Source organism: Panicum hallii, chromosome 2 (assembly GCF_002211085.1).
Source record: "Panicum hallii strain FIL2 chromosome 2, PHallii_v3.1, whole genome shotgun sequence".
NCBI lineage: Eukaryota > Viridiplantae > Streptophyta > Magnoliopsida > Poales > Poaceae > Panicum > Panicum hallii.
In genome coordinates this window covers 35152385-35179565 of record NC_038043.1, presented here as the reverse complement: position 1 = coordinate 35179565, position 27181 = coordinate 35152385, and the positions used below count along the sequence as shown (strand labels likewise).

The 27181-nt window shown below is 44.6% G+C and overlaps 1 protein-coding gene across 2 annotated transcripts; it reads left to right on the top strand.

Annotated features, from left to right (window-relative positions):
* The first annotated feature begins 9955 nt into the window (after window positions 1–9955).
* Window positions 9956–21648, top strand: LOC112880340 (bifunctional aspartokinase/homoserine dehydrogenase 2, chloroplastic). 2 transcript variants are annotated; one of them, XM_025944907.1, is made up of 19 exons: window positions 9956–10053; window positions 10954–11019; window positions 11384–11448; window positions 11611–11985; window positions 12544–12632; window positions 13346–13649; window positions 16488–16540; window positions 16728–16933; window positions 17226–17313; window positions 17390–17503; window positions 18108–18206; window positions 18282–18476; window positions 18572–18654; window positions 19141–19366; window positions 19769–19914; window positions 20109–20244; window positions 20732–20815; window positions 20892–20984; window positions 21141–21648. In XM_025944907.1, exons 1-19 carry the CDS (start codon window positions 9971–9973, stop codon window positions 21384–21386), a joined length of 2751 nt encoding a protein of 916 aa, XP_025800692.1. In that variant the 5' UTR covers window positions 9956–9970; the 3' UTR covers window positions 21387–21648. The 2 variants fall into 2 exon arrangements, with proteins under 2 accessions (XP_025800692.1, XP_025800691.1); XM_025944906.1 differs by having other exon boundaries at window positions 11608–11985.
* Window positions 21649–27181: the final 5533 nt, after the last annotated feature.

Genomic DNA, 27181 nt, shown 5'->3' with positions numbered 1-27181 from the left:
CGAAGGTGAGCCTAGAGATTACAACAACCCATAAATTTTTACATCAGAGAGTTCAATAGAAATTATTATTACAAATCAAGTTTGAAATATTCATAAACAAATATTTTCAGAGTTTAATAGTGCAGCGGAAAATAAACGATAATTCTAACAATGATACAAGATATCACGATGAAGCCCGTACATGACATCATTCAGCGTTATTATCGTTGGCTGGGGACACATCCCATTCCACCGACCAATCAGAAGGAAGAGTACACGGCCAAGTCAAATTAGCAACCAACCATGTCCTCAAAAGTCTCACCTAAAAATAAAGCCACAGGTAAGACTGAGTATACTAATACTCAGCAAGACTTACCCGACAAGTGGTATATACTTAGCCGACTCCTAGACATGCAAGACTTTTAGCTGAGGGTTATTTGTGCCAAAAATCATATAAGAGTGACTCCTCACTTTCAAGTTTTAGCATCAAGTTCTAGTTGATTAACCATTCTAGATAAGCAACTATCCAAATCATGTATGGTGGAAATAATTAATTGAGCATGTAACCAGATTAATCAACATTATTGTTCCTCTTTCTTACTCTATATGGTAAAAGAGTTAAGTAGTCTCAATGGCCACGAGAAACGGACGATTCCAATCGAATTTCTTAGCCATGCAAGAAAAATCTAAACACACGTCACGTGGTTACTCACAGAGTCACATGTGCAACTTCTTCCCTTTATTCCCGTTTCATGGAACAGGGCCACCGTCCTCGAGCATAGAGGTCCACGAACCACGGTATGGTGCCGGACCTTGGCTGCTCTTGCACTCACCATGTGCCCATGGGAACGGCGTCAATACTGTGGGAGGTACGTCCACGCCCCGGTTCAATCAGATACTTAAGCTTACCGATTACCATATTCTCGGTATTCTCGGCATATGGTTAGTACGTTTAAAAATATAACCACCACTACCACACACCGTGATCTTAAAATTTTCGCTACACAGATGGGGCCTTAATCATCAATAGGAATATCGTAACATAGCCTCGTCCGTCGACTTTATGATTCCAACATAAGTATAAAATAAGAAACTTCTATATCTCGTGAGTGACAGAAAATCACTCGACTTTTACTGAAATCCTATTAGCATGGCAATCTAGCAACCGATACAGACTAGTATTCATACCATAGGTACTAGGATTATGCAACTAGGATTTCAATCAACTCCTATAAACTTAATGCACAATACCATATATAAATAAAAGTTGCATAAGTTTAAAAGTAGTGGTTATGCTCCGGGGCTTACCTTCCTAAGCAAAGCTAGCCTTGGGCTCTTCCGAACTTTGGTTCGAATTTTTGATGATTTCAGTTAGATTGATCCGAGCTTCGCGCTACTCACTCTCGGGCTCCGGCACCGGCTCGTAGATTCCATTGGCGAGAGTCGTCGATTCTATATGAATGCATATGTATAACTTATTTTAATGATACAAGATAAATAACTATTTCTATATAAAGTTGTAATTCAACAAAACTCAAATTAAGTTGAAAAGCATTTCATTTTATTTTCCTTGGGCAGTCATTTAGCGAGTAATATCTAGATTAATTAACTTCATTAGGTAGGTGAGAGGTTTTATCATTTAATAAACGGCCATTTTTCTAGAGTAAGCATGAATTAAAAATAAAACAACTCCTAAAGATAGTTTCTAGTTTTGAGATTTTTATGTAGAGTATATTATGTAAGTACAAACTCACAGTAAAATTTCCAACCATTTTCATTCAGCAGATTAATCATGAAAAGTATATTAAACAGCTATTGCTAGGATCAAGATTTATTTATACAGAACAAACCATGCAAAAACTGGTGCTCAATATTTTACTGAGTACTTCTAAACTTATTTTGAGTCTACTTTAAATTTTTCAGGTTTTAGTGTGCAATATACATAGCATAGAAAATAAGTCAAGATACATTTACATTAATCAAGATTTATTTCTACAGACTTTTCCACAAATTTTTTGCATCTCAAACTTTTTCAACATGACAATCTACTCAAAGGTCGTCTCTAGTTAAAATTTCTTATTTTTCTAAGCACCGGAACTAGTTATTTTGATTTAATGTAGTTTTTCTTAACTAAAAATATATGAGCAAATTAGATAGAAGTAAAAAATTCCAAACTTTGTCCATAGCATTTATGCATCAAGGTCACTCTACTATAAAAGTTTCAACCCTAAAATATCAGTAGAACAACATGAACAAATAACTCTAGTAAAATAGCACATCAAATAAGGTTCAAGAAAAACTACTCATAGAGACTTGTTCTAGTCTTGATATTTTTACACAAGTCTTAATAAGCAGAGACTAGCTTACAATCCAAAAATCATTCACAGTACTTTCCTAAATCAAGAGATATATTTGTAGGCTATTTAAAACAAGATTAATTTTAGATCAAGTTATAGTTTGTAACTAGTCTTGTCGGATTCATCAAGAGGGTCACAACAAATTTTAGTTTGCATTTTTCTGATTTTTCTATGATTTAGATTGATTTTATAATTGACAGCCTCTTGAAGACAAAAGTACTCGAGTTCTCGCAGATAGGTCCCTGGATCCAGTAGGAAGGACCTTAAAAAGATCTTGGCGATTGCAATGTAGTCCCTAGGTGGGGCTGCCATGGTTGGTGGTCAAATCCCGACGAGGAACTAGTTGATGGCGAGGGGAAAGGAGTGGGGGAGCATGAGGAGGTCGAGAGAAACCTGTTGGTGTGCTCGGTTGGGGCTGGGGTGGCCGGAGTTGGGCTGCCGGCGGTGAGCAGGAGCTCTGCCGAGGTGCGGGTAGTGGGCGGTGGTGGTCCGGCGAGGGAGGGCGGCGTGGGGAAGTCGGGGAGTACCAGCAGATCGAGGGCGACCCATTTAGAGCCTCGGTTTGGGCGAAGGAGGAGATGAAAGTAGGGCTCGACGGCGAGGTCGAGTGGTGGCGCTAACGGTGCGGTGGTGATGGTATTTGGACGCGTGTGAGCAGGGGCTCGCAGCCCTTTTATAGGCGCACACGGAAGGGGAGGAGGGGCCGGGCGCGGCACAACTGAGGGAGGCGCGGCCGGAACTGAAAGGATCTAACAAGTGGCCTAGAGGGGGGGGGGTGAATAGGCCTTTTCCTGAAATCAACAAACTTCACAGAACTGTCAGACCGCGGAGCCTCCGGGGGCACAGAACCTCCGGTCTTATGCCTCGAGTCTCCGAGAAATAGAGTTACAAATCGATCTACTGCGGAATTTAATGAATAAAAAATAGATCGAATGTGATAGCAAAGTTCCTGGGAAGTATGTCGACCTTTCTAACCAGCAGGTTGCATCAAGAAGATAGAAGCTTCATAGATCGAATGCAAACCCTAAAAACAAGTGAAGAATAAGTAATAACAAGAACAATCTCAAGCACAAGTGATGCAGGGATTTTTCCCGTGGTTCGGCTCGCCACCAAGGCTGACCTACGTCCACGTTGTTGAGGCACGCCACAAAGGCTGCCGAGTCTCTTTCAACTCGACCCTCTTCTCAACCTATCACCAAAGAATAGACCGAGAGTTTCCACTAAAATACAGGGTAATACAAACATCCCGATGCTCAACCACAGCGAGCTGGTAGCTACCGGGCAACTTCTAGCCAACTAGGAGCAAAGCTCCAAAGTAAAAGACACACCAAGCGGCTAGGGTTTCTCCAAGTGCACGGGAATGGAGGAGCACGATCTTCTTGAGATTTCTCACGGTCTCACAAGCTTAATCCCTCAAGGAATCACTGAGATTGGGGTTTAGGAGCTTGGGAGCTATGGAGTTGGGAGAGAGAGCTTCTGTTTTTCGCGAGTCTGGAGGTTGACGAAAGAAGATGACCATTGGGGGCGACGGTGGAGAGGGTTTTTATACCTCCCATCACCCACATAACGGTCGGATCATTGCAGACCCTGGAACCTCCACGGTCAACTGCGGAGCCTCCGCGCTTGCCAGAACTGAAACGAGTTGAGCTTTGCTGGCAATTTGTGGCTGGGAAAATTTGGTATGTGGAAGATGTTTTGTGCACTTGGTTCCATCCCTAACCACCATTAGTATCCCCCTTGATAGTACGGCTTGTCCTAACTCAAATTCAAAATAGAAAATGAAGTAAACTAGCACTTGAGTCCTTGAAAGCCATCCATTCGAGTTGGGGGTTCTCCTCCAATGCTTAACTGTACTCATGATCAAAGATACACTGCAAGCACTTGTCAAAAGTCATTAGTCCTTTAATTGTACCTTCAACATCACCAAAACCCACTTAGGGCTTGATTGCACTTACAGGAACAAGGCCGCGGAAAGGGCGCGGCGTCGCCGGCGCGTCGTGGCTCGGCAGTCGGGAATCGATGGGCGCGTGACGCGCGCGTCAGGCATGGGTGGATTCGGGGTAGGGGAGGGCGTTTTGGCTACGGGGCGATTGGGGCCTGTCGAGGCGCTATCCTTTAGCGCGGCTCATCGGCAGGCATCGTCGTCCAGGTGGCCGGCGGCCGCTGCCCCTCGGTGGGACACAACAAAGGAGGGGAGAGAAGAGAGAGGGAGGGAGAGACAAAAGGGTCAGAATTCAAATTAAGTTTTCTTAAAATTTCAAATAGAAATTAGAAAGAATTTGAACACAAAAGTTATAGGAAATTTGAAAATCTACAACTTTCATTTTGGATCAAAGTTCATTGGAGGTTTAGTTCAGAAGTTGTTTTAAATTCAAGACTACTAGGATTTGAATTTCTATTCATCTCATGTGTTTAAAATTTGAATTCGCAAATGGTGTTTGAAGTACACTTTGTAAAGTACAGTGTGATTTTATGCTATATTTTTTAATGACAAGTTGAGCATGTATGGTTATAAACACAAAAGGAAAAAGTCTCACGTACACACATACATACACATGCATATGCACACATGATTAGATGCATTGTTTTAATGATTCTGGGTTATTATGCATGATGCTATGTTTAGATTTTCTTACTTAAGATTTTAAACACTACATATGTTTACAAATAGGTGGAAAATAATAAATGTTAATATCACTTCACATAATATACACTAGCAATTGAGTTTGATTGGAATAATAAAGAATTACCATCTTGAGGTTGGATACTCAATCGCAACCACTCCCTATGTGATTGTACAACATCCAACAAACGGCTATCATCAATCTTAGAATGGAAACCGGTATACTCCTTCCGTCCTATGTTTGTTTGGTTCTAAATTAAAATAGTTTAAGTTTGATCAAATTTATTGAGAAGAATATTAACATCTAACACATCAAATAAATAAATTATTTCATATGGATCTAATTATTCTTATTTAATATTTTAAATATTATTGCTCTTTGCTATAAATTTGATGAAATGTAACGTAGAACAGTTTAACTTAGGGCAGCTCTAGTGCGCTGATAAATCGCACTATGAGCTCACCAAACCGAACTTTGCACACTGTGGAAGTCGACTGCTTGGTGTCAGAAATGGAAATCGACCTCCCAACTCTGTTCGACGCGAGGGAATAAAGTATTCGTCGACCGTTCTTCCCCGCGTTGAGGGTTGAGCCCCCCGCCCGCAGATGGCTACCGTTCTTCTCACCGGCGCCGGACCAAACAAATCAAGAAGAAAACAAGAACTAGAGAAATCCAAAGAAAAGAAAATCAATCCAAATGTTTGCTTGGAAGAGGGACCGAGCGGTGGACAAGCATGAACAACAACAGAGCACGGACGAGCAGCAGCCCGGCGCATCCCTTTTTATTTGGCCGGACCTCCCTTCATACAGGCAGAGGCAACGCAAGGCAGGTGGGACGAGCGCCTGGAGCCCGGCGAGCGGCCGACCGGTGCGGAGACAGGCGAGGACGGGAGCGAGGAGGTGTGGCCGAGGAGGGAGGCCACGGCCCCAGCAAACTCCTGGACGGACAGCGAGAACCACCTCCGGCTACCGCGTGCGAGAGCCATAAGAGCGTCGCGACTCGCGAGGAGCTAATTTGCTTGGATCCACGCCGGGATGCCCTGATCTACTCTCCTCTAGAGCTTAATTTCTGAATTCATGGTTGCATTGGAAGGATCGGGGAGGGAAAGAAGGATGCGGAAGGGGCCGGTGAGCCGCCACGCCGGCCTGAACTATCCGTGTGCTCGGGAGTCACATTTTTTTTTACGTATACATGGGTCCCACAAAGTGATGTCTACGCTGGAGCTACCGAACCATCCATCTGTTCAACTTCTGTGTCTCTCAAAGTCGAACGGACACTGGAGCTGCCCTTAGAATAAACAAAAATATTTTTTTTAGGATGGAGGAAGTAAATCACAAGAAAATCGGACGAGGGTAAAGGCGACAGTTTGTACATTTGTACCCACGTTGCCTACCAGTAAAGATAGAGGCTGTTCAGACGCCATCATGGGTTGAAAATAATCTGCAGCTACAGCTGTGGCTCACAACTCACAAGCGGGCTTCATCTCTTAGTAGCCAGTAACCGCTGACAGAGACTGCTAGTCGGCTGCTTCTCATGCAGGACCTGCTGATGCGACTCGCTGCAGGGAGAAAGATAATTTCGCGGCCACCGGACGCCGTCGCGGCCCGGCTGGATGCTACTCTTTCCGTTTTCACCGTCGCCATCACGGAATTCATGCACGGCCTGGCGCCACTAGCATTTCGTCCTTTTTGATTCTGCTTGCTTGTCGGGGGGGTGGGGGTCGGGGGTTGTCTCTTTGCTTGCTTGTCGGCACGCTCACACCGGATTTGTCACCATGATCCTATCCGAAAATGGTTTATCGTGCGCACACCACATTTCTTTTTTTTATTGTGTTTTTGATCTTTCGTGCAAATAGGACTAGGATCCGGGCGGCCGCGTCCGCCGGAACCATTTGAAGAAGCTCGCCGGCGCGGGCGGCGTTCTCCGCAGCGTTGGAGTCGGGGGACCACGGATCCAGCATGGCACCGACCGGATCCGGTGGCTATGCTGCCCGTAAGCGCAATGCGGTGGGAGCGTCGGCCGGCGTTGATAGTGCCCGGCGACGTGAGTACGCCCTGGTGCGGTGTCAACGCGGAGTCTACCCGTGGCGCGCGGAGTCTACCCGTGGTGGTGCGGCGGCGGCACGCTGGAATAGCGGCGCCCACGTGCGGTAGCATCGCCGCACCCCTGATCTAGCAGCGTGCTCACCGGACCAGGGCCGCTGCGTGTGAAGACGGTGGTGGTAGGGAGGTACGCGTGCGGTGGCAGCAGCAGGAAGATGGTCTACGCGAGGTGCAAGGAAGCACGACTGCCGGTGCCGCCCCGGAAGGCCTTCCATGGCCGTGGTCATGGGAGTGCTGGCGCGAGGTACTTGCTGTGATGCGGATGGAATGCTCCGAGCGAAAGCCTTGGCCTGCATTCTTGTTGGTGGCGATGGCGGTGGCGCCCTAGGGCGTCATTCTCCCCATTGGGGACGTCATCTTGGAGCTGCATCCCTGCGGCACGGGGTTCTCTGGGTGAAAACCCTATCCAGTTCTCTGGACAAGCGACGGCGGCGCTATTGGCATCGTCCCCTTCTTGGAGGCGTCATTTCTTGATATCCAAATCGGCTTTGGTATTGCTGGTGACGACGGTTCAAGGCAGGCCTCTTTCGATGGCGGTGCAAGGCGGTATGGTGCAGGTTGGCGAGCTTCATGGGGTTGCTAAGTTTGTGTGGTGGCCTTCGCAACTCTGGTGGTGGCCACGGGTTGTCGCACTTTGTCGTGTGGTCGCTGGTAGCGGACCGCGGCGGCTGGCATTGCTTGGCAACCGTCAGTGCGGCGTGGGATAGCGTCGGGAGATGGCGCTAGCAGCATCGGCATCATGGGACAACTTGGCTTGCACCGGACTGCGGCGGGTGGCTCAGCTCCACTGGGCTACACCGGTGTGGTACATTGTCGGAAGACGGCGCAAACAACTACCTTGGCTTGCTAGCATGGCGGCGGGAGCCTTATGCAAGGTGGAGCAATGAGATGATGTCGACCTTCGGCAGTGGCTTGGCTGTTCGATGGAGGCTCTAGGAAGTGGGGCATCACTGCCCTCCATCCTGATGGTGACTTCTGAAATGGATCCGTGACGTGGAGTGCTTTGGCGGATATGGCGAGGCCCCAACATGTGGTGTTTCTTCGAGGTGACAAGAGCGAGGTGGAGTCCAACGGCAGGAGTGGCGAGGCCTCCGCGCGTTTGTGCTTTCGTGGTGGCGACTGCGTGGCAGCATGTGAGAGGTCCAGATCCGGTGTTTTTCACCCTGTTAGGTGGAGCATGGTGTTGCAGCGGCACTTCAGCGATGGGTCCAGCATGGCGGTGGTTTTCTTGGTGCGGCACTGTCTGTTTTTCCACTAGGGTCTCCATTGACGCGGGATCAAGGCGGGAGGTTTCGGCGGCGACTTTTGAGAGTATGTTTGCCAGTGGTCGCCGCGTTTAGACTTCAATCGTGCTGCCGTTGTCGAGTGGTGGTGTTGTTGACTGGAGTATCGTGTTAAGAGCGGCTGCTGTTGAGTGTTTGAGTTGAGTTGGCGTGGTGTGGCGCACGTTGATATCCCAATTTAACCAGCCTGTGTTGTTTTTTTATTGTTTGTCTAGTCTAAGCTTATTTTTCTTTTTAATATAATTGGCAATTCTCGTTCTCGTACCCGTTTGTTTAATAAAAAAAACTAGGATTGCGAGTATTCTCTGCGCAACCTGCTAAAAGAAAGCCTCTTCGCCATATACCAGATAAAATATACTCTCAAAATAATCGAGTTGTAAGATGTTGACAGTAGCGGAAGGAGCAACAAGACAATTTGCAGCACCTTGTTTTTTTTCCACAACAGCCTAATACTTTTAATCCCTAAGCTATACCTATTCATTTCTACTACGTTGCTGCTGTGGATAAGGATTGAGCGCTGATGATCATCAACTCGGCCACACTTCAATCATCAACTCGGCCATACTTCAATTTTTATTCATCCTCCGCCACTGTCTGTTGAAAGACAAACAAATCACAACCTTAAAAGATAAGTACGCTTCCATCATTTTGCAATCAAGCCATTGGAGAACACACGGTGGTACTGAGTATCGGAGTAAAGTGATATTCATTGACGAACCTAGGAATCACATATAAAATGGACCAACTGATTATATTTTGCAATGTATTTTATTCTCCAAATAAATTTATCATAGCAAATAATATATTCACATAAGAGTGTATGTGGAGCATGGGGCCATGGTCCCCTACGAACTCCGTTCCTGATGACATTAGTTATCATAGCGCCGTCCTTAGCTTTAAAGCTAAAAGTCAAAGTTGTAAGATGCTTCCTTTACCATACATCAATGATTATAGAAATTTATCAACTACTCCAACACTCTTCACTCTAAAATATAATAATCTTTTTGTTCTAAATCAAATTATTCTTAGTTTGACAAAGTTTATGGAAAAATAAATAGTATTGAAAATAAAAAGGCATTATTACATCCGCGGATATATTTTCACAGTTTACTTCTTTAAACGTGGTAAATGTTAATTTTTTCTCTCTCTAAGGATAGACTCAGTAATTATTATATTTTGATACGCGCGGAGTAAACTAGAATGTGTTTTTCAAGGAGAAACACATGTCTAACCGAATACGCACATTATTTTCCTGGTGCACCGTATATTAGTAGTTGGGAAGTATTTCCAGTAGCTATTCTTAAAGCCATTCTCAATAACCCTCCCATACTTTGCATGCGGAACCAAGTGGATTTTTAATGACTTTCACATGGATGTTCAGATTCCCAACTATACTAGTAGAAACAAAAGCATCCCTGAATTTGACAAAAAGAAAGCAGCAGAAATATTAAAGTGAACATAATTGCCAATCGACGGCGTGAAAAGCCAGGCGCACTGTCGCCGCATCCCGCGGGATTAGGGTTAAAGAGGGGTTTTTGGCGTCTAGCCATCCTGTTGCCTACTCTGCACCCTCTCTGCTCCTCTCCCTCCCTCTCCCTCTCTCGGCTCTCGCCGTCGCCGCGGAGATGCGGGGCCTCGCCGTCGCAAGCCCGCTCCCTCCCGCCGCCGCGGCCGCGCGCCGCTGGACCCGCGCGTCCTCCTCCGCCAGGTACGGACTGGCTCGCTACCCCCATTCGCCTCCGCCTCCGCGCACCGCGTTGTCTTCGTGTGGCTAGGCGTTGCGTGTTGCGGTCGTGGCGGCGGCCCCGGTTCCCATGGCGCGGGGCCGTCCAGCGACGGAAGAATCTTCATCAGGCGGCACAAATCGTGGGTGGGATGTGGTTTTCATGCCCATTCGGGACTAGAATCGGATGGATACGGTCTCCTCGCGTTGGTGATAGTGGACGCGATGTTGGGGCAAGATTGGCGTACGGTATTGAGTTGCAATTTCTTTGTGCCTGCTCTCTGAACACAGCCACCGGTGACATGCTTGTTCAATCGTGCATGGTATCAGTATCAGAATGATTGATGTTCAGCTAGAGTTGGTCTTGTCCGGCCTGTAAAATTTGTATCAAAGTCAATTAGGGACTGGCAAAACTAGGAAATGGACGGTCCATCTGTTCCGATTGGATTTGGTCTAAGAATAAGAAAGCCAGGAACGGTCAGAGCTATGTATTAACACATAGCTGCTCGTATTGTCCAGATCCTGCTACGGAAATTGGGAGCATAAATGCACAAACTTGAAATTCATGCATCATATGCGGGGCTCAATTAGCTGTGGAAGTAGTAGATGAGAAGTGATGTATTTTGGAATTTATGACGCTGTTGTGAACTTTACTGAATATTACTTCAGTAAAATACCAATTTTAGTTTCCACATTACATCTTGGTGGATTGGCCAGTCTGTTTTTTTTTCACGTTACTTTTTTTGTTCCCTCCAAGATTTACAGGAGTCTATGCCATCTAATATCTTATTTCTGTGTTCTCAAAAAACCCCCTCTGATATATGAGTATGGCGTGCCACTCTTTTAGCTTCTCCTGATTGTGTTAAATGCTATACTGGTTCACAGGGAAACGGGCTCACAATGTTGGAAGTATGACTTAACTCAAGAACGATCTTTGGGAGGCTCCCTAAGGTAGTGTTTTGTGTGATTTCTGTTGTGTACTAGTAGTGTATCTTTTCAATTAGAGGACCTGGCCTACTTTCATTACGGCTAAATTCCAAACTTATCAGGACCTTGTTGTCATTTGACCATTTCACTAGTTTCAGTCCACCTTGCAAGCTTCAATTGTATGTTTAGCATTCAGTGTCCGATATTAGCAGAACCACTTTTCTTAAAATGTATATTTCAGTCCAGAATAATTAGCTTCCAAAGTCTAGTTATGTTGTCTTCATTATGTTAAATTGGATCATTACTCCTTTCTATTCCAGTCATTTAAGCTTTGCCCCCAAAACCCCTCAAGTTAATACCCTCTTTGTTCTGTTGCTACCTTGTTCAGGATAGGCCAGTCTCAAGGAAGTTTGCACAAGCATCATTCGACAAATTTGCTCAGACCAGCTGCTGGTAGTTCTGCCTTCCATCATGCATTGCAAATGTTTTATTATCCTTAGCACAACCATTCTAACCTTGTCTCAACTTGAAAATGTTAACCTTTTCTCACCCTGATATGTTACCAGCTAAGAATTGTTGCTTTTCTTTACATATGTATTTTTTTTCTTGCAGCAGCTATTTCAGTCGAACAAGATGAAGTTAATACATATCTTCCAAAAGGTGATATGTGGTCTGTGCACAAGTTTGGGGGAACCTGTATGGGAACGCCCCAAAGAATTCAGAGTGTCGCAGATATAGTGCTTGGTGATTCTTCTGAGAGAAAGCTGGTCATAGTTTCTGCAATGTCCAAAGTAACTGACATGATGTACAACCTTGTACATAAGGCTCAGTCAAGGGATGATTCATATATGATAGCACTGGAAGAAATTTTTGAGAAGCATATGGCTGCAGCAAAGGATCTTCTTGATGGGGAAGATCTTGCAAGATTTTTGTCTCAGTTGCACTCAGATGTCAGCAACTTGCGAGCAATGCTCAGTGCAATTTATATAGGTTTGCACTGCAAACTCCCCACTTCTCATGTTCATGTTCATGTTCCTGGGTGATGATTCTTTTTTGTCAGATCTGGAAGTATTCTCAGATTGTTGAATCCTTTCTTGTTCTATTTTTCTGTCTTGGAGAGTTCATTGCACTTTTTAAAAAGGATATCGCCTGGCCTACCTAGGCATTAGGCGCTAACCTCTGTCTTGGTGCCTATTTGCTGCCAACTGCCCACCTAGTGCCTGGGACTTTCTATAAAACTGGACCTCGTTGATGTCTGCAGTATGCCGTATGCTAAATTCATCATGCATTGACTTGTACACCAAAACTTTGAAAGCACCATCCTCTTGTAAGAGTTAGTCCCATGGAGCTTTATACTTTTTTTTTGGGGTTCTGTATTTGGTTGAGTAGTCACATTATCCACTGGCACACTTTGCTTTGACTATTAGATATTCTTGTTAGGTAAGGTTAGGTGAGGTTACCAAATACACCCTAGATTAGTGGTAACTTCAAATTTTTTTGTCTGACATTTATAATACTTACATCAACAGTTATTTATAATTTTTGCAGCTGGGCATGCGACAGAATCTTTCTCTGACTTTGTTGTCGGGCATGGAGAGTTGTGGTCCGCGCAGATGTTATCATATGCAATAAAGAAGGTACACACAAAAAATCTTCACAACTCTGTACAATTTATTTATGACTTAAACAGCTTATTAATGCTACTGCGAACTTATGCATTGTAACATCAGAATTGGCATGATTCTACATGGAGTGGCCTTGTGCTATGTTAATGTCCAACTCACCAACAATGAGGGACATGAACACTTAATAGTATTTGCACTTGTGATGACTTTTGTACCTTGCTGACTGAACAATTTATTCAAGAAAAATAAAACAGTATCATTGAGGGTAACACATGGGGTCATCTTTTGCAGCACTGGCGAAGCAAAACTTTTCAAATTTGCTTCAGCCTTTAGTGCTCTTCAGTATTCTTGAATACCTAAAGCTCAGTTTTTACAAAGCCATTATTGTGTGAAATGACCATGATTTACTGCTCTTGTCCAGTTCTTATCCGAAATTCTGTTATCATGTGTAACCATGTACTTATGTGGTTCAGTACTCAGATGATACAGATTCATAGTCACTGAACATTGACAGGACCAGTGACTTCATTCCTACTGCTTTCTCCAAGTGCCATACAATTCACATAGTGGTTAGGGGTTTAATTATTTGCTAGTAAATGATTAGTCCTTAAGCAAGGATATTATTTCTGCTTTCCCTTTGTTACAGTTACATGGCACAGGTAATGTAATCTAGTGTTTACCTTTGTGAACAAATTGACCTATGCTATAGCATTTAAACCATGCAGTCTGGAGCACCATGCAGTTGGATGGATACAAGAGAAGTTCTAGTTGTAAAACCTAGTGGTTCTAATCAAGTAGACCCTGATTACTTAGAATCTGAGAAGCGGCTTCAGAAATGGTTTTCTCGACAACCAGCTGAGATAATAGTTGCTACAGGGTTCATTGCGAGTACTGCAGAAAACATACCTACGACTCTAAAAAGAGATGGAAGTGATTTCTCAGCAGCCATAATTGGTTCTCTTGTAAGGGCGCGCCAGGTCACTATCTGGACTGATGTTGATGGGGTATTTAGTGCGGATCCTAGAAAAGGTTTGTCCTATACGACTCTGCATATTCTTAACATTTTTTTGTTTCACTAGTAAAATGTACGTGCGACAAGCTATTACTATTGTATACATATTCTATATTTTGTATTTATTCAACCAATATAAATGCCAATGCTACATAGTTTCTATATTTAAATTCGGTGCCTAAGTGCACTTCAAGCCGATGAAACAACCACACTTGCTTTTGAAATAGGCTAAGTAGAGCAAACACACGTCGAGTATGTGTTTTCAAAGATACCTATTGAACATTAAAATACAAGTCTGGATAGTTAAATCTCTACCCGTGAAAGACCGGTAATTGAATCAAGGCTGTTTTAGAATTTACAGCATATAAGTCAACCTTTGGTCAACATAAAAAGTTAGTGCAAACTATGTACTCTACAATGGAATCAAGCTTGGAACAAATGGGGGAAGATTTGTAATTGTTTAAAGGCCCCAAAGTTTGAATCAGATGTGTTCAAATTAAGGACTTAGAGAAATCCTGCTAAGTCTGAAAAACAGAAAAAATGGCAAACTTTGGACATAAATAAAATGATATTTTGTGTAGTAACTATGGATGACAATTACCCAAATAGAATGCTGGATGTTCAGGCTTTACAAATGTGCCATTTGTTTCCATGGAAAAGATCAGTAAAGTGCTTAATTTTGAATTCAAAGTCAAGCAGATTGAAACAAGTTTCTGAAATTCTGAAAATTGTCTGAACCTGCCATGTTCAGAGCCATTTTTAGTTTGGCCGAATCTGAGGATGCCTGAAAGCAAAAGTGTAGCCAAATGTCAGTGCTACAACTTTGGTATTGACCAATTTCAAGGTTTGGTAATGGAATTCGGCGAAAAAGAGGCTCAAATATCAGGGTTTGCACGGGTTAGAACTCAATTCAGACCGCTACAGTACATGTTTATCTCTTCCCAGGTGCCCTGAAGATGCATTCCCGGGCAAATTCAAAGCTCAACATGCGTCGATCTCGCAGCTCAAACACGTCCAAGCAAGCAGATAGGAGGTGGCAATGGATCACGGTGAAGAATTTGAATAAATACCCTTCCCTGGCGCCATTCATCTCCTTTACTGTCAGTTCATTCTCCTTGCGCCGAGTTCATCTTCTTGCCAAAATTCGTTGCTATCAGTCCATCTCCATCAAATTCCTCGAGCCATCAGCTTCACTGAGCCCCTAACAACCCATTTGAACAAACCCCAGCCCCTGCCATCCCCTGTCGCCGTCGATCCTCTAGTTTCCTCGCTTCTGTCCGTCGCCATGCCTTGCAGGTGAGCCGCCGGTGAGCAAAGAGCTTGGGGGAGTGAGGGGTTGGTTTAGGGTGGTATGTGAGGAGGAGTTGAGGGTGCTGATGGTGTAGGAGTGGCCCGTTGGTTTGTTCCTCACTTGGACTGGCCGGAACGCGTGCGACAACCATGGCCGAGCCGCGGCCATGGAGGTCACCGTGGCACGTGGTACTTTGGTCCGTTTGGTGGCGAGCTGAGGGCCATGGCGCAGTCTAGGGATGGTGGAGGTGCTCCCTGGGCTGACGGCTGGTGTGGGGAGCTGCTCGCGTGGCCGGCCGCCATATGCCGGGACGGCATTCTGCGCCGGGCGTGGCCGTTCGAGCGGGCAACGGGGCTAGGAGGCGTCGTGTTGGTCTGGTGGTGCTGGGGAACAGGCCCCGGTCGCCGGTGGGCTCGCCGCATCTTCTTTGGTGCAGGAGACGGGAGCAGGGGAGGGTTGGGAGGTGGACGGATTTGTGCCCCTCTGCGGCCTTCCTGGCGTCCTCGATGGGTGCAGCCGCCGACTCGCTGCTAAGGGCGCCCAGCAGCCTTGAGGCGCAACGTGGCGGTCGAGCGACAAGCTTGGAGTTGGGGTGATGGCGCCCCGGTGGTTGGGGACAGGGGTGCGAGAGGAGTTCGGTGCCGGTGGGGTGCGGGTAGGTTCACCGTTGGTGAAAAAAAACAATGCGTTTTTGGTAGAAACATTCTCTAACTCACGATTTTCATGGGTCTACCCTCCCTCCCACCTCCCTCAACCCTGACAAGTGGGTCCAGCGTGAGGGGTACGGTGGACCTGTTCCAGGTGAGAAACGTTTTCAAAAGTTTTCGTTCTTTATAGTATAGATTTTAACTTGCTGAAATTAGCATTAGCATACTGTGCAAACTCAATTTTGCATGATAACACTTTGCATTTGCTGTTGGATGAGATTTTGATAGATCAGATTCAAAGGGATGTGACGGGTCACATTGATGGTCAATCCACGAATGGCTTATTAATGAACCAATAAAATCATTTTACGAGGGACCCTGCATACTCACATCCCTTTGATTCTTGTCCATCCAACTCTGTCAAATAGTTGACATGAAGGGTTAGCAGAAATGTACCCCAATAGAGTTCACATCAAGATATTTCCTCACATATTTAGATAGACATCATATTTTGAAGGGACACTTTTTTTCCAGAGTCATTATTTATATGCTCATCCCTTATGATACTTTAAAAGAAACAATTAAGGTATTCACTTAATTAGAAGCCTCTGCAATTGTCATTAATTGTTACTGCTGTGTGCTTGGTATTGAATGCATTTCCATGGTCATTTATCAAAGAATTGGATGCAATATATAAAAATCTACCAGTACTTATATCACTCTGTTTTAGTTTATGTGCAAAATATATCAGCAAATCAAGTTTTTGAACAAAAAACATCCACTAAATATTTATATATGCATTAAGAAATCTCAAAAACCAAACATGTTGGAATTGTCTAGTTGTCTATTAGAACATCCCTTCTCTTGTACTGAGGAGTTAAATATATATCTGATTAAAAAGCATCTCATTAATGCAGTTAGTGAGGCTGTGATCTTAAGCACGCTATCCTATCAGGAGGCCTGGGAAATGGTAATTTTTTCTATCCTTGGGACACTTGTTTATGTTTATTTGCTTGCACCCATCATTTAGCTATGTTTGAACAATAGGCTGCCGCAGTTCTTACTCCGTATGCTCTAAGATCATTCTTTCTGTCCCAAACTATTTGATCTCTTAGAACACTAAAACTCATTAATTTACTCAAATTTGTTTTATGCAGTCATATTTTGGCGCAAATGTGTTGCATCCACGCACCATTATACCTGTGATGAAAGACAACATCCCCATTGTTATTAGGAACATGTTCAATATCTCTGCCCCTGGAACCATGATTTGCAGGCAGCCTGCCAATGATAATGGCGATTTAGATGCTTGTGTCAAATCATTTGCTACTATTGATAACTTGGCCCTTGTCAATGTTGAAGGGTAAGTTAGTTTCATTTTTTGAACCTCTGAGTTGTAAACAGTTAATTCCTTATTCTTTTAGTCATTAACTGTTGTGATGATGAACTTCCATGATCTTCTTTAGCTTCAAAAGAAAAACTGGTGCTATGTCTGTTGGAAATGTAAACTCTAGATTCTTCTTTTGGCTGATCTTCCAATGTTAACTCAATGAGAATAAATTCATAGGTGTTACAATGGGATAGCCTGACTATGTAGTTGTTAAAAAAAAACTATCTCTTCAATTGCCTAAGTAGTCACTGATTCTTCATTGCAGAACTGGAATGGCTGGTGTTCCAGGTACATCAAGTGCCATATTTAGTGCTGTCAAAGATGTTGGAGCTAATGTTATCATGATATCTCAGGTAGATAATGTCTTTTTATCTTTGGTACATACATACGATTCATCTAGGTTCTTCCTCACTACAAATTATCGTGCAGGCTAGCAGTGAACATTCCATATGCTTTGCTGTTCCAGAAAAGGAAGTTGCTGCAGTCTCTGCTGCCTTGCATGTTAAGTTTCGCGAGGCATTAGCAGCAGGGAGGTTATCTAAGGTAATTTTGTCTTCTGCAGAGATTATTTGAATACTTTCTTTGACAAACATGACTTAAATATGAACTAGTTTCAAGAATGGAACGATGTTGTATCCAGTCTAAATGTATTAAGCTTCCTCATCTTGAGCAAGCATGACTAGGATAATCTGACACATGTCCCCAAGCGAACCTTATGTAACATCACCCCACATGTTGATGCAAAATTCTTGAAGCAAGAACACGAAGTCACGAACATAGTACTTCATACTTTAACATAATAAATCTAATGAGTCGTGCAAGTGAACAGTGACATGTTAACTTGATGTTGCAGCCACTAAAGAATAAATTGAAAATGAGCTCATTTTATTCTATGTTAGTATGATGACTGGGGGTCAAAGACCGCCTCCAAATGTTCAGCAACAGTAAACAAAAAAACATAGGAACACTGCTCAAATAGTCAAATGTAGTGTAGTTCTGTATTTCCCTTGTCCTGTTTACACTTTACAGATGTGATATTACTAACACAAATATCTTACTGAGTTGTGATGTGAACGTATAGCAAAGGTTTTGTTGTATGGATTTGAATCAATTATAATACTATTAGGATGCAAATAATTAATTTCAGGTTGAAGTTATTAAGGGTTGTAGCATTCTTGCTGCTGTTGGCTTGAGGATGGCCAGCACTCCTGGAGTGAGTGCAATGCTTTTTGATGCGTTAGCAAAGGTATTATAAATTGCTGAGTTTGGTTAGACTGGGAATTCCATTATTGGATTTATGAACCTATGATTACTGATGCAGGCAAACATTAATGTTCGAGCAATAGCTCAAGGGTGCAGTGAATACAATATTACTGTTGTATTGAAGCAAGAAGATTGTGTAAGGGCTCTGAGAGCTGCTCACTCAAGGTTCTTCCTCTCCACAACCACACTTGCTGTCGGAATCATTGGACCTGGTTTAATTGGTGGGACACTCCTTAACCAGCTGAAGGATCAGGTATCTTCAGTCGTAATTTCATGAACATTATCCAATATTCCTCTGCAGGACCTCAGAGCATTTCTGCAGTTGTACTCATTTAACATTTTCTGCAGGCTGCTGTTCTCAAGGAAAATATGAACATTGATCTGCGTGTCATTGGAATAACTGGCTCAAGTACAATGCTTTTGAGTGACACGTATGTAATTGAATTCTTATTTCCTCTTTGTGCATTGTGTGCTGTATTGCTTCAAAGAACCTACTATTTTATTGGTCAGAACTCAAGAAAATGCTAAGCTTTGTTCAATAAATCCTCTGCACTGATTTAGTGAAAGGGGCACTGTGCCTACAACTTCTCTGGTCCTCTCTTTTGTTGGCCTGAGCTGCCCTGATAATGATTGAGAAGGCAACAATGTAGTATGTAGATGGACAAATTAACATTTAAGAAGTTAGATATTTATTTTCTCTGTATGATCAGGTGCATTTACAAAAGAATGAATCAGCTTATAGTTAGGTTACAAATTCAGAAATTTTGTGTTTTCGAACCGCTGTGAATATTTTTCTTTGTTTGTTTTACCAGTATCTGTTTTTCCTGACCTAAAGCTTGACATTACTCTTTCGGGGTTTTGCTACTATAACTATGTTCTCCTTCATATTTCACAATTTTCCCAATTCGTTTCTACAGGGGAATAGATTTGACCCAGTGGAAAGAGCTTCTACGAAAGGAAGCAGAACCAGCTGATCTTGCTAATTTTGTTCGCCATATGTCTGATAATCATGTGTTTCCGAACAAGGTTTTGGTGGACTGCACAGCAGATACAAGTATAGCATCCCACTATTACGATTGGTTAAAGAAGGGTATTCATGTGATCACGCCGAATAAGAAAGCAAATTCTGGGCCACTTGATCGGGTAACTATTTGACTTCTGAAACTCTTTTTAATAAATTTTGTCTTGAAATAACTCTAAATAGCTATTAAATCATCATTGACAGTACTTCAATTGACCTCCAGATACTTTGTGCCCATTCACTGCATTAACAACTGTGATCATGGCTATTCTGTGATCTTAAATATATAAACCTACTGAATATTGAAACATAATCTCTGTAACTGAGATCTATTAGCTTTTACCATGAAGATCTCAATTTTAAACACCTTCTGTGCATCATATATGAACATCAGATAAGGAAAATCAAATAGGAAAGGAAATAAAGCTTAGTGCCAAAAGAACCTATAACAATTTCCATGCCGCATTTTCTGCTGCTGCAGTGTTTATTCATTAAGTAATACTTCTTTTTTTCCTTGTATACAGTACCTGAAATTACGGACTCTGCAGCGTGCCTCCTACACTCATTACTTTTATGAAGCAACTGTTGGTGCTGGCCTGCCAATCATTAGCACTCTGCGAGGTCTTCTGGAGACGGGTGACAAGATACTGCGTATTGAGGGCATTTTTAGGTTTGTCGGCTTCAGGACCATGAGAGATTATTTTACTGTGTCACTCACTCTACAGTTTTAGTAAACCACAAACAAACCATAGAAAAATGTTTGCACCAAATACTTGGGATCTACGATCTGTGCTATTCAATGGATTCAGTATGATGATATTGCTGGCTGGCTGATACAAAGTATCTTTTTTTGTTCAATTGCAGTGGAACATTGAGTTATATATTTAACAATTTTGAAGGAACAAGGACCTTTAGCGATGTTGTTGCTGAAGCCAAAGAAGCTGGATACACTGAACCTGATCCAAGGGATGATCTATCTGGAACTGATGTTGCCCGAAAGGTAGAGCTTGTTTTCTGTTCAGATGCAATTCTGGAAAATTGAACCTATTATTTCTGATACCAAGCACTGTACTTCGATTAAGCAGCCTACTAGACAAAACTTCTTGTTTCTGTATCTCCATTAGCTAGAATCTTTGCAACACATATACAGCATTTAGGATGTAGATAATATACTTCATTTGGTTTGTAGCTGCTCAGCTGGCTACTCTTTCTGGTGATATTTTCTTCTAGGGTTTCTTAAACCTAATATTTGTATATATTATTTTTTTTCCGAATAATCACATGGTGAAATTCCTATATTTTCTTTGAGTAAGAATTCCAAATCAGCAAACCAAAATGCAATTTCTTATAACTTTATTCTCTGCTGCATTGTCAAAGTAAGAGGGAAAAGACTGGGGAGTAATTTATTATACTTTTCTTTCATGTTTTTGTTGCATGTTCTTCAATAGTCACCATATTTGGTCCCTTTTTCTTAAAATCTGGAGCAGGTTATCATCTTGGCAAGGGAATCTGGTTTGAGGCTTGAACTTTCTGATATTCCCGTAAAGAGCCTTGTGCCAGAGGCACTTGCGGTAAGAGTATCCTCTTAACAGCTGATGCCTTGCTGTATTTCACTCTTCCTAATTTGTTTTTTTTTTATCATGGCAGTCATGCTCATCAGCAGATGAATTCATGCAAAAGCTACCATCCTTCGATCAGGACTGGGCCAAACAACGTAGCGAGGCAGAGGCTGCAGGCGAAGTGAGTAGACCTTCACGCTTTATTGATTCCCATGTCGCGATTTGACAAGTGCATTGTCCAGTGCATTTCTGCCCTGCAATTTTGGTTCCATTCTTGGTCAGCCTTTCTGAGATAACTTGAATATAGAAGCTGACTGAACTATTTGTTCATCTGAAGGTCTTACGGTACGTCGGAGTCGTGGATGCGGTGAACCAGAAGGGACAAGTGGAGCTGCGTAGGTACAAGAGGGACCACCCGTTCGCACAGCTCTCCGGCTCCGACAACATCATCGCCTTCACCACGTCGAGGTACAAGGAGCAGCCGCTGATCGTGCGGGGGCCAGGTGCGGGCGCGGAGGTGACGGCCGGAGGCGTCTTCTGCGACATCCTGCGGTTGGCATCTTCCCTCGGCGCCCCCTCATAAGGCTGGGCTGCTGACAAATTTCCAGAGGCAGACGGATACGATTGTCCTGCATGATGCCTCCCGTTTGATCCCGTTTATGGATGGACTGTGTTGTTCTGAATAATAAGTGCCATGAAATAAGGCCTCTCTGGTTAGCGAAGGTTGGGCTTTGGGCTTGCCGACTAGGTGGTGTGGTGTTTCATCGAATTCAGAATTCGTATCGTACTAGAAAACTGACGCGCCGTTGGTGCTCCACGTGCCTTATGACCCCTTCATTTGAGCCATAGGTTAAGCATGTCTCGATTAATTCACTTAATCATAATAAGGAAGCAATGCAAAATTATATTAGTACTTGGCAATATGCAATTCTTGTCCTCTTAATAAACTCTTTTGGAGAATCATATATACGGCATATAAAGCTATTGATTGATAGAGATCATGGGTTATAACATGTAGTAAATCACTTGCTACAAGAAGTTTCTACAATATGAATTTGATGCTCAGAAGTGTACAACAACTTCAAAATTGTTGTGTACAAACATAAAAGGGCACAACCTGATTCAAGTGAGTTGGACATCTCAAATATAAAATGGAATGTATATAACCTTATTTATTTCAGAACATTCACTAAGTAAATTAATTAAGTCTGATCTTCGCATTGACGCCACTGAACAATTGAATCTCCACAAGTTATACAAGTTGATTTCCTCCATACTGTAAATCTTCATCTAGTTAAACACATGCCTAGTTTGCTGGGGCTACCTGAAACCTGATCTGCGGAGGCCATCAGAACATGTCCCCGCGCAGGGTGGAAGCTCATTTTCAGCAACAACTTTGCAAAACACACAAATTAGAAAGGTGGAAAGTAGATGATATTAAGCAATAAGCAAGCATAAGCATGACGAAAAATAGCACATCTACAGGTTTAGGCAATGTATAGTTCAATCGCAGTCATCATCTGACATTTGCAATAATGGATAAATAGAATGCAAGTGACTACTATTGCCTTTCCAGTCTGGAACAAATATTTGCAAAAATAGAATGGTATTTTCACCCGGTTGTTTTCAATCCATGCTATGCGAATATTATGTCTGCCATGAAGTTCCATAAGTTGACTTTTTAGTTGTCACGCTTTGTAACCATCTAGTCGTATTGCTAAAAAAAGGTTACTTGTGATTATCACGTGCTATCATAGATTGTCCCTAAAAAAATTTCAATAAGAATGCATGGATGTAGAATTGGTAAGCTTTCAACGTTGGTGGTATACAACATGGTCGTAGAGCTTACCGTTTTAGAGGCTGAACATTTTGCCGAACACCTTGGAGACAGCGGAGGGGCAACGTCAGCTACAGCAGCTCCAACGTGGGGAAGGGGGCGGCGCTGCACAGGGCCAGTAAGCTAGGAGGTAATGGAACCCGGGTCCCTGGAACACCACGATTTCCGCCATCTTCAGCCAAGGCTCTCCATGAGCCCACAGCTTGGAACTCAATTTTTTGGTGAACCGCGTTCAATCCGACGAGGAGCAAGAACCGCCCAATTTAACATGATTTTAAACGAACCGCCGGTCATTAACATTAAGACGAGAGCTAACATGCACTCACTCTAAGAGCGTGCCACGTGTTACCCACATCTAAGTCGTAAATGACCAACTCGTCATTCGCCAAAAATAATATCATATCCGGTAGTCCCGGTACGTGCTCCACCATATGCCCAAGATCATGTATACACACGTACCGTTTACAATCACATATATTGCCGATGAACCACCAAGAGCAACTTTTAAGCACTAAGGGTTAACAACTAAATATTATAAGTTCAACAGAGGGAGGGGTTCAAATCTGAAATTTAAGGTTCAACAACAAAATACAAACCTCGATCTCACTATTTAATATTTAGGAAGGGACATAGATCATTAAGTTAAATGTTGAACATATCATCCCCAAAAGAACGATTCGCAGCGGATAACTAAATAATGATAAAATGATGGAGTCTTGCTCAAGGACCATCAAGACCGCATCAACCTACTCTTCGCCCGCACCGGAATCGGTGGGGTAGAAGTGGCCAAACACAACTTCCGGCTCACCTGCAACTTAGTTACAAAGCAATGTGAGTACAAAGGTACTCGCAAGACTTACGCAATTTAATTAATAATCAAAGATTATGCAAATGAAGGCTCACAATATAAGGCTTTAGGTTAAGTAATTTGCATAAGCATGAGCTCTCTAATCCAACATCCAGCTTTCTAGCATTTTAATTATCTTGCCCAAACCATCTCAACTTTTAGTTAACTAAGTTGCAAAACAAATGAGTATCATGTGTCAGACCCGGGGCCACCGGGCTGGGCACATAACGTAGTTTAAAGAGGTCTAAGAGATTAAGTTCGTCTTATCTCTTATTCATTTTGTTTATCTCTTGTTTATCCCGTTTAAATAGGAGATAGAGTTAACCAACACGGAGGGGATCTACTCGAGATATGTTCTGGTATGATCCCTCAGCGGAGGTTGGTTAGCATCTTTGTAACTCTGGCCTCTCGGGTATATAAGGGAGGTCAGGGACCCCTCTCAAAATAGAAGATCATTAGGTCATTCTACACCACAGGAAATACAAACCACCATACAGGACGTAGGGTGTTACGCTCCATGCGGCCCGAACCTGTCTAAAAGTCTTTGTGTTCCTTGCACCTTCAAGTTTCTGATCTCGGCGTCTCTTCACCCAAAACTTACCACCTTGGGCATATCCCTTGGTGGGCAGCCGGTTAAACACCGACAGCTGGCGCGCCAGGTAGGGGAGCGCGTCGAAGATCCACCGGCGAGCTCGATGGCATCTTTCAATTTCATCAGGTCAGTTCCCTCTCAAGGTACGACATTCATTTTTGGCTCGTGGGTTTGCATCCAGATGGTGCGGGCAACTTTCGGCGATTCCTCGTCGACATGAAGCCAAAAACCTTCGCTGCGGATCCTCGCAGCGGCCTCGACAAGTTCATCGACGAACTCGACAACTTGCCGCTCCATACTTCCGCAGCACAGATCGAGATGGAATCTGCTCCAGGCTCGACTTCTTCTGGTGTTGCGACAACTTCCCCTAGTTTGGACTTGTTCCAATCTAGGGATCCGCATGGCCGATCTCAACTCGGCCCATGCAAACCAACCACTGATCTTCAGGAGGCCAACGTATCTGGATCCCTCTCCATGTTAGAGAAGGATCTGGACTTGCTGCTCCAGGACGGAAATCCTGAAGCCACCGCGTGTCGGGGGGCTTCGGGTTGTTCTGGTCCCGGTAATTTGGTGATCACCTCTTTGCCGAAGGGGCGCATTGTGCATTGGAGGGGCATGATGCTCTCCGATCTACTCGAGGCAGAAGGTCGACTCGTGGCTCACCTCGAGCCATTGCCCTTCCAAGAGGGCAGGCCATTGGCCACCGCGGTGGAGGGGTCGACTGAACTAGTCGACGAAAGCTCTCACGACATTTCCTCCCGCCAGGTGCTGATGGCCGAAGAAGGCGAGGACGATGGGGATCTTCCCATCGTCAACTTTGAAGCGATCTCCGAAGATGAGATCACGGCCAATGCTGGTGACGAGAACGACGCCGATCGTGAGGCGCGGAGGGCCAGGAACAGGGCCCGCACAATTCGGCGGAGAAGGGCCAATGAGCGTAGGCGATCTATGCATCGCGAGCTTGACCCTGAGTTCGCCGCCGTAAGCGAGCGGGGTTTCAGGACTCCGGTGGCCAACATCGCCAGGGTGACGGCCATCCTCGAGCGCAGCCACGATCCGGAGGTATGTCAAGCACTTCTCTACGCGCAGAGGGCTTGGATCCAGCTGGATCAATACAATCCGGCGTCCACCATCCGGGAAGAACGCGTGGATGAGAGTCGAAGTCAGGCTCGCAGTCGAACGGCTGGTGGCCGTCCTCAACACCATGGTGAAGAAACGACAATGCCCGTGGGAGCCAGGCCCCCTGTCGGGAGGCAACAGCCACCGCAAGGGGGTCATCTGCGACAGGCCAATTGTCGACCTCCTCTGGAGGACCTGCGCCAACACATCAATGAAGGTTGCGACGCGCGGACTGTGATCTCCTCCAGGCGCAAGACTCGCGAAGAAGTTGAAACTGATGGTACCGACTGTAGCGATCGATTCCCTGCTTTTTCTGCTCGTTTCAGCAGCTACAAGTACCCAGAGGGCTTCAAGCCGATCGGTATCACCAAGTACGACGGCAAGCAGGCTCCCCAGCAGTGGCTCCATTGCTACTCCACGGCCATTGAGGTCGCAGGGGGTTCAAATATCATAAAAGTCGTCTACTTCCTGATGGATTTGGATCCTGCACCGCTCACTTGGTTGGAGAGCCTCGGCAGCAACTCCATCGACTCCTGGGAATGACTTGAGAAGGTCTTCATCGATAATTTCCAGGGAGCGATTACTCGTGCAGGTACTCGACACGATCTTGCCCAGTGCAAACAAGAACGTAACGAGCTTCTGCGGTCCTACACGCGTCGTTTTTTCGACGTTCGCGCCACCATCGCGAACATCTCGGAGGACGACATCATCGATTGCTTCTACAATGGCATCACCGACCCGGGCATATACAGGGATTTCGGGCGGAACAGGCCGAAAACTGTTGCGGGCCTTCGTGATATGATGCACGATTGGTCCGAGCAGGAGGAGAAGATGCGGGAGCGGTTCCCGCGGTGTCAAGACAGCAATCTGCGGCGCCCAAACGACAACCGCAACGACAAAGGCCAGCGGGACTTTTCGGGGCTACCCCGGAAACGAAAGCCAGATGATGTCATCGCGGCTATCGATCGTCCTTCACGGGGCAAGAAGTCGACGACGCAGGAGGAGTTCGAGAAGCTCCTGCATAAGAAGTGCCCATGGCATCCGGGCGCCAGCCACGCCGCCATCGACTGCTATCACCTTCGGAGGACGTTCAACAACTCCGGTGGCGGAAAGAAGAACAAGAAGCCTGCTGACAAAAACCCGAGGATGATGATCAAGAGGATCACGGGCGCAACCCGAAGTTTCAAGACGCGTCAAAGGTTGTCAACGTCATCTTCGGGGGAGACGAGGATTTTTGTTCCAGGCGGGATCAGAAGCTGCTCCTCCAGTAGATTTTGTCCATCGAGCCGGCGGTACCACGACCACTCCGTTGGTCGGAGGTCCGCATCTCATTCTCTCGTGATGACCAGTGGACGAGCTTTTCGGAGCCCGGTAAGTTCCTCTTGGTCCTGGACCCTGTGGTGGCGGAGGTCAAGCTCACCAAGGTCCTAATCGATGGCGGGAGTGGGCTCAATCTCATCTTCATCAGCACTTTGAAGAAAATGGGCCTGGATTTCAAGGACATGCTGGTTCCCAGTAAGTCTCCCTTTTACGGCATCGTCCCAGGTAATGCGGCACACCCGCTGGGTACGGTGGTCCTCCCAGTCACCTTCGGCATGCGGGAGAACTATCATACCGAGTTCATCAAATTCGAGGTGGCTAACTTCGAATCTTCTTATCATGCCATATTAGGTCGCCCGGCACTTGCCAAGTTCATGGCAGCGCCGCATTATGTCTATCTGCTTCTTAAGATGCCAGGACTCAGTGGAGTACTCACCCTCCATGGCGACTTGAAGAAGTCATACGACTGCAATCAGGAGGCGATCCAATACGCTTCGACTACTCGCGTGCCAGATGCTTCGGGAGAAGTACTCACGGCCGCGCAGCAGCTTTCCCAGTCCGGGCTGGAGATCCCTTCCAAGAAGGCCAGCAAGTCGAGCATCCAGTCGACTGATGATGTGGCCCTCAAGATGATCCAGCTTCAGGAGGGAGATTCATCTAAGA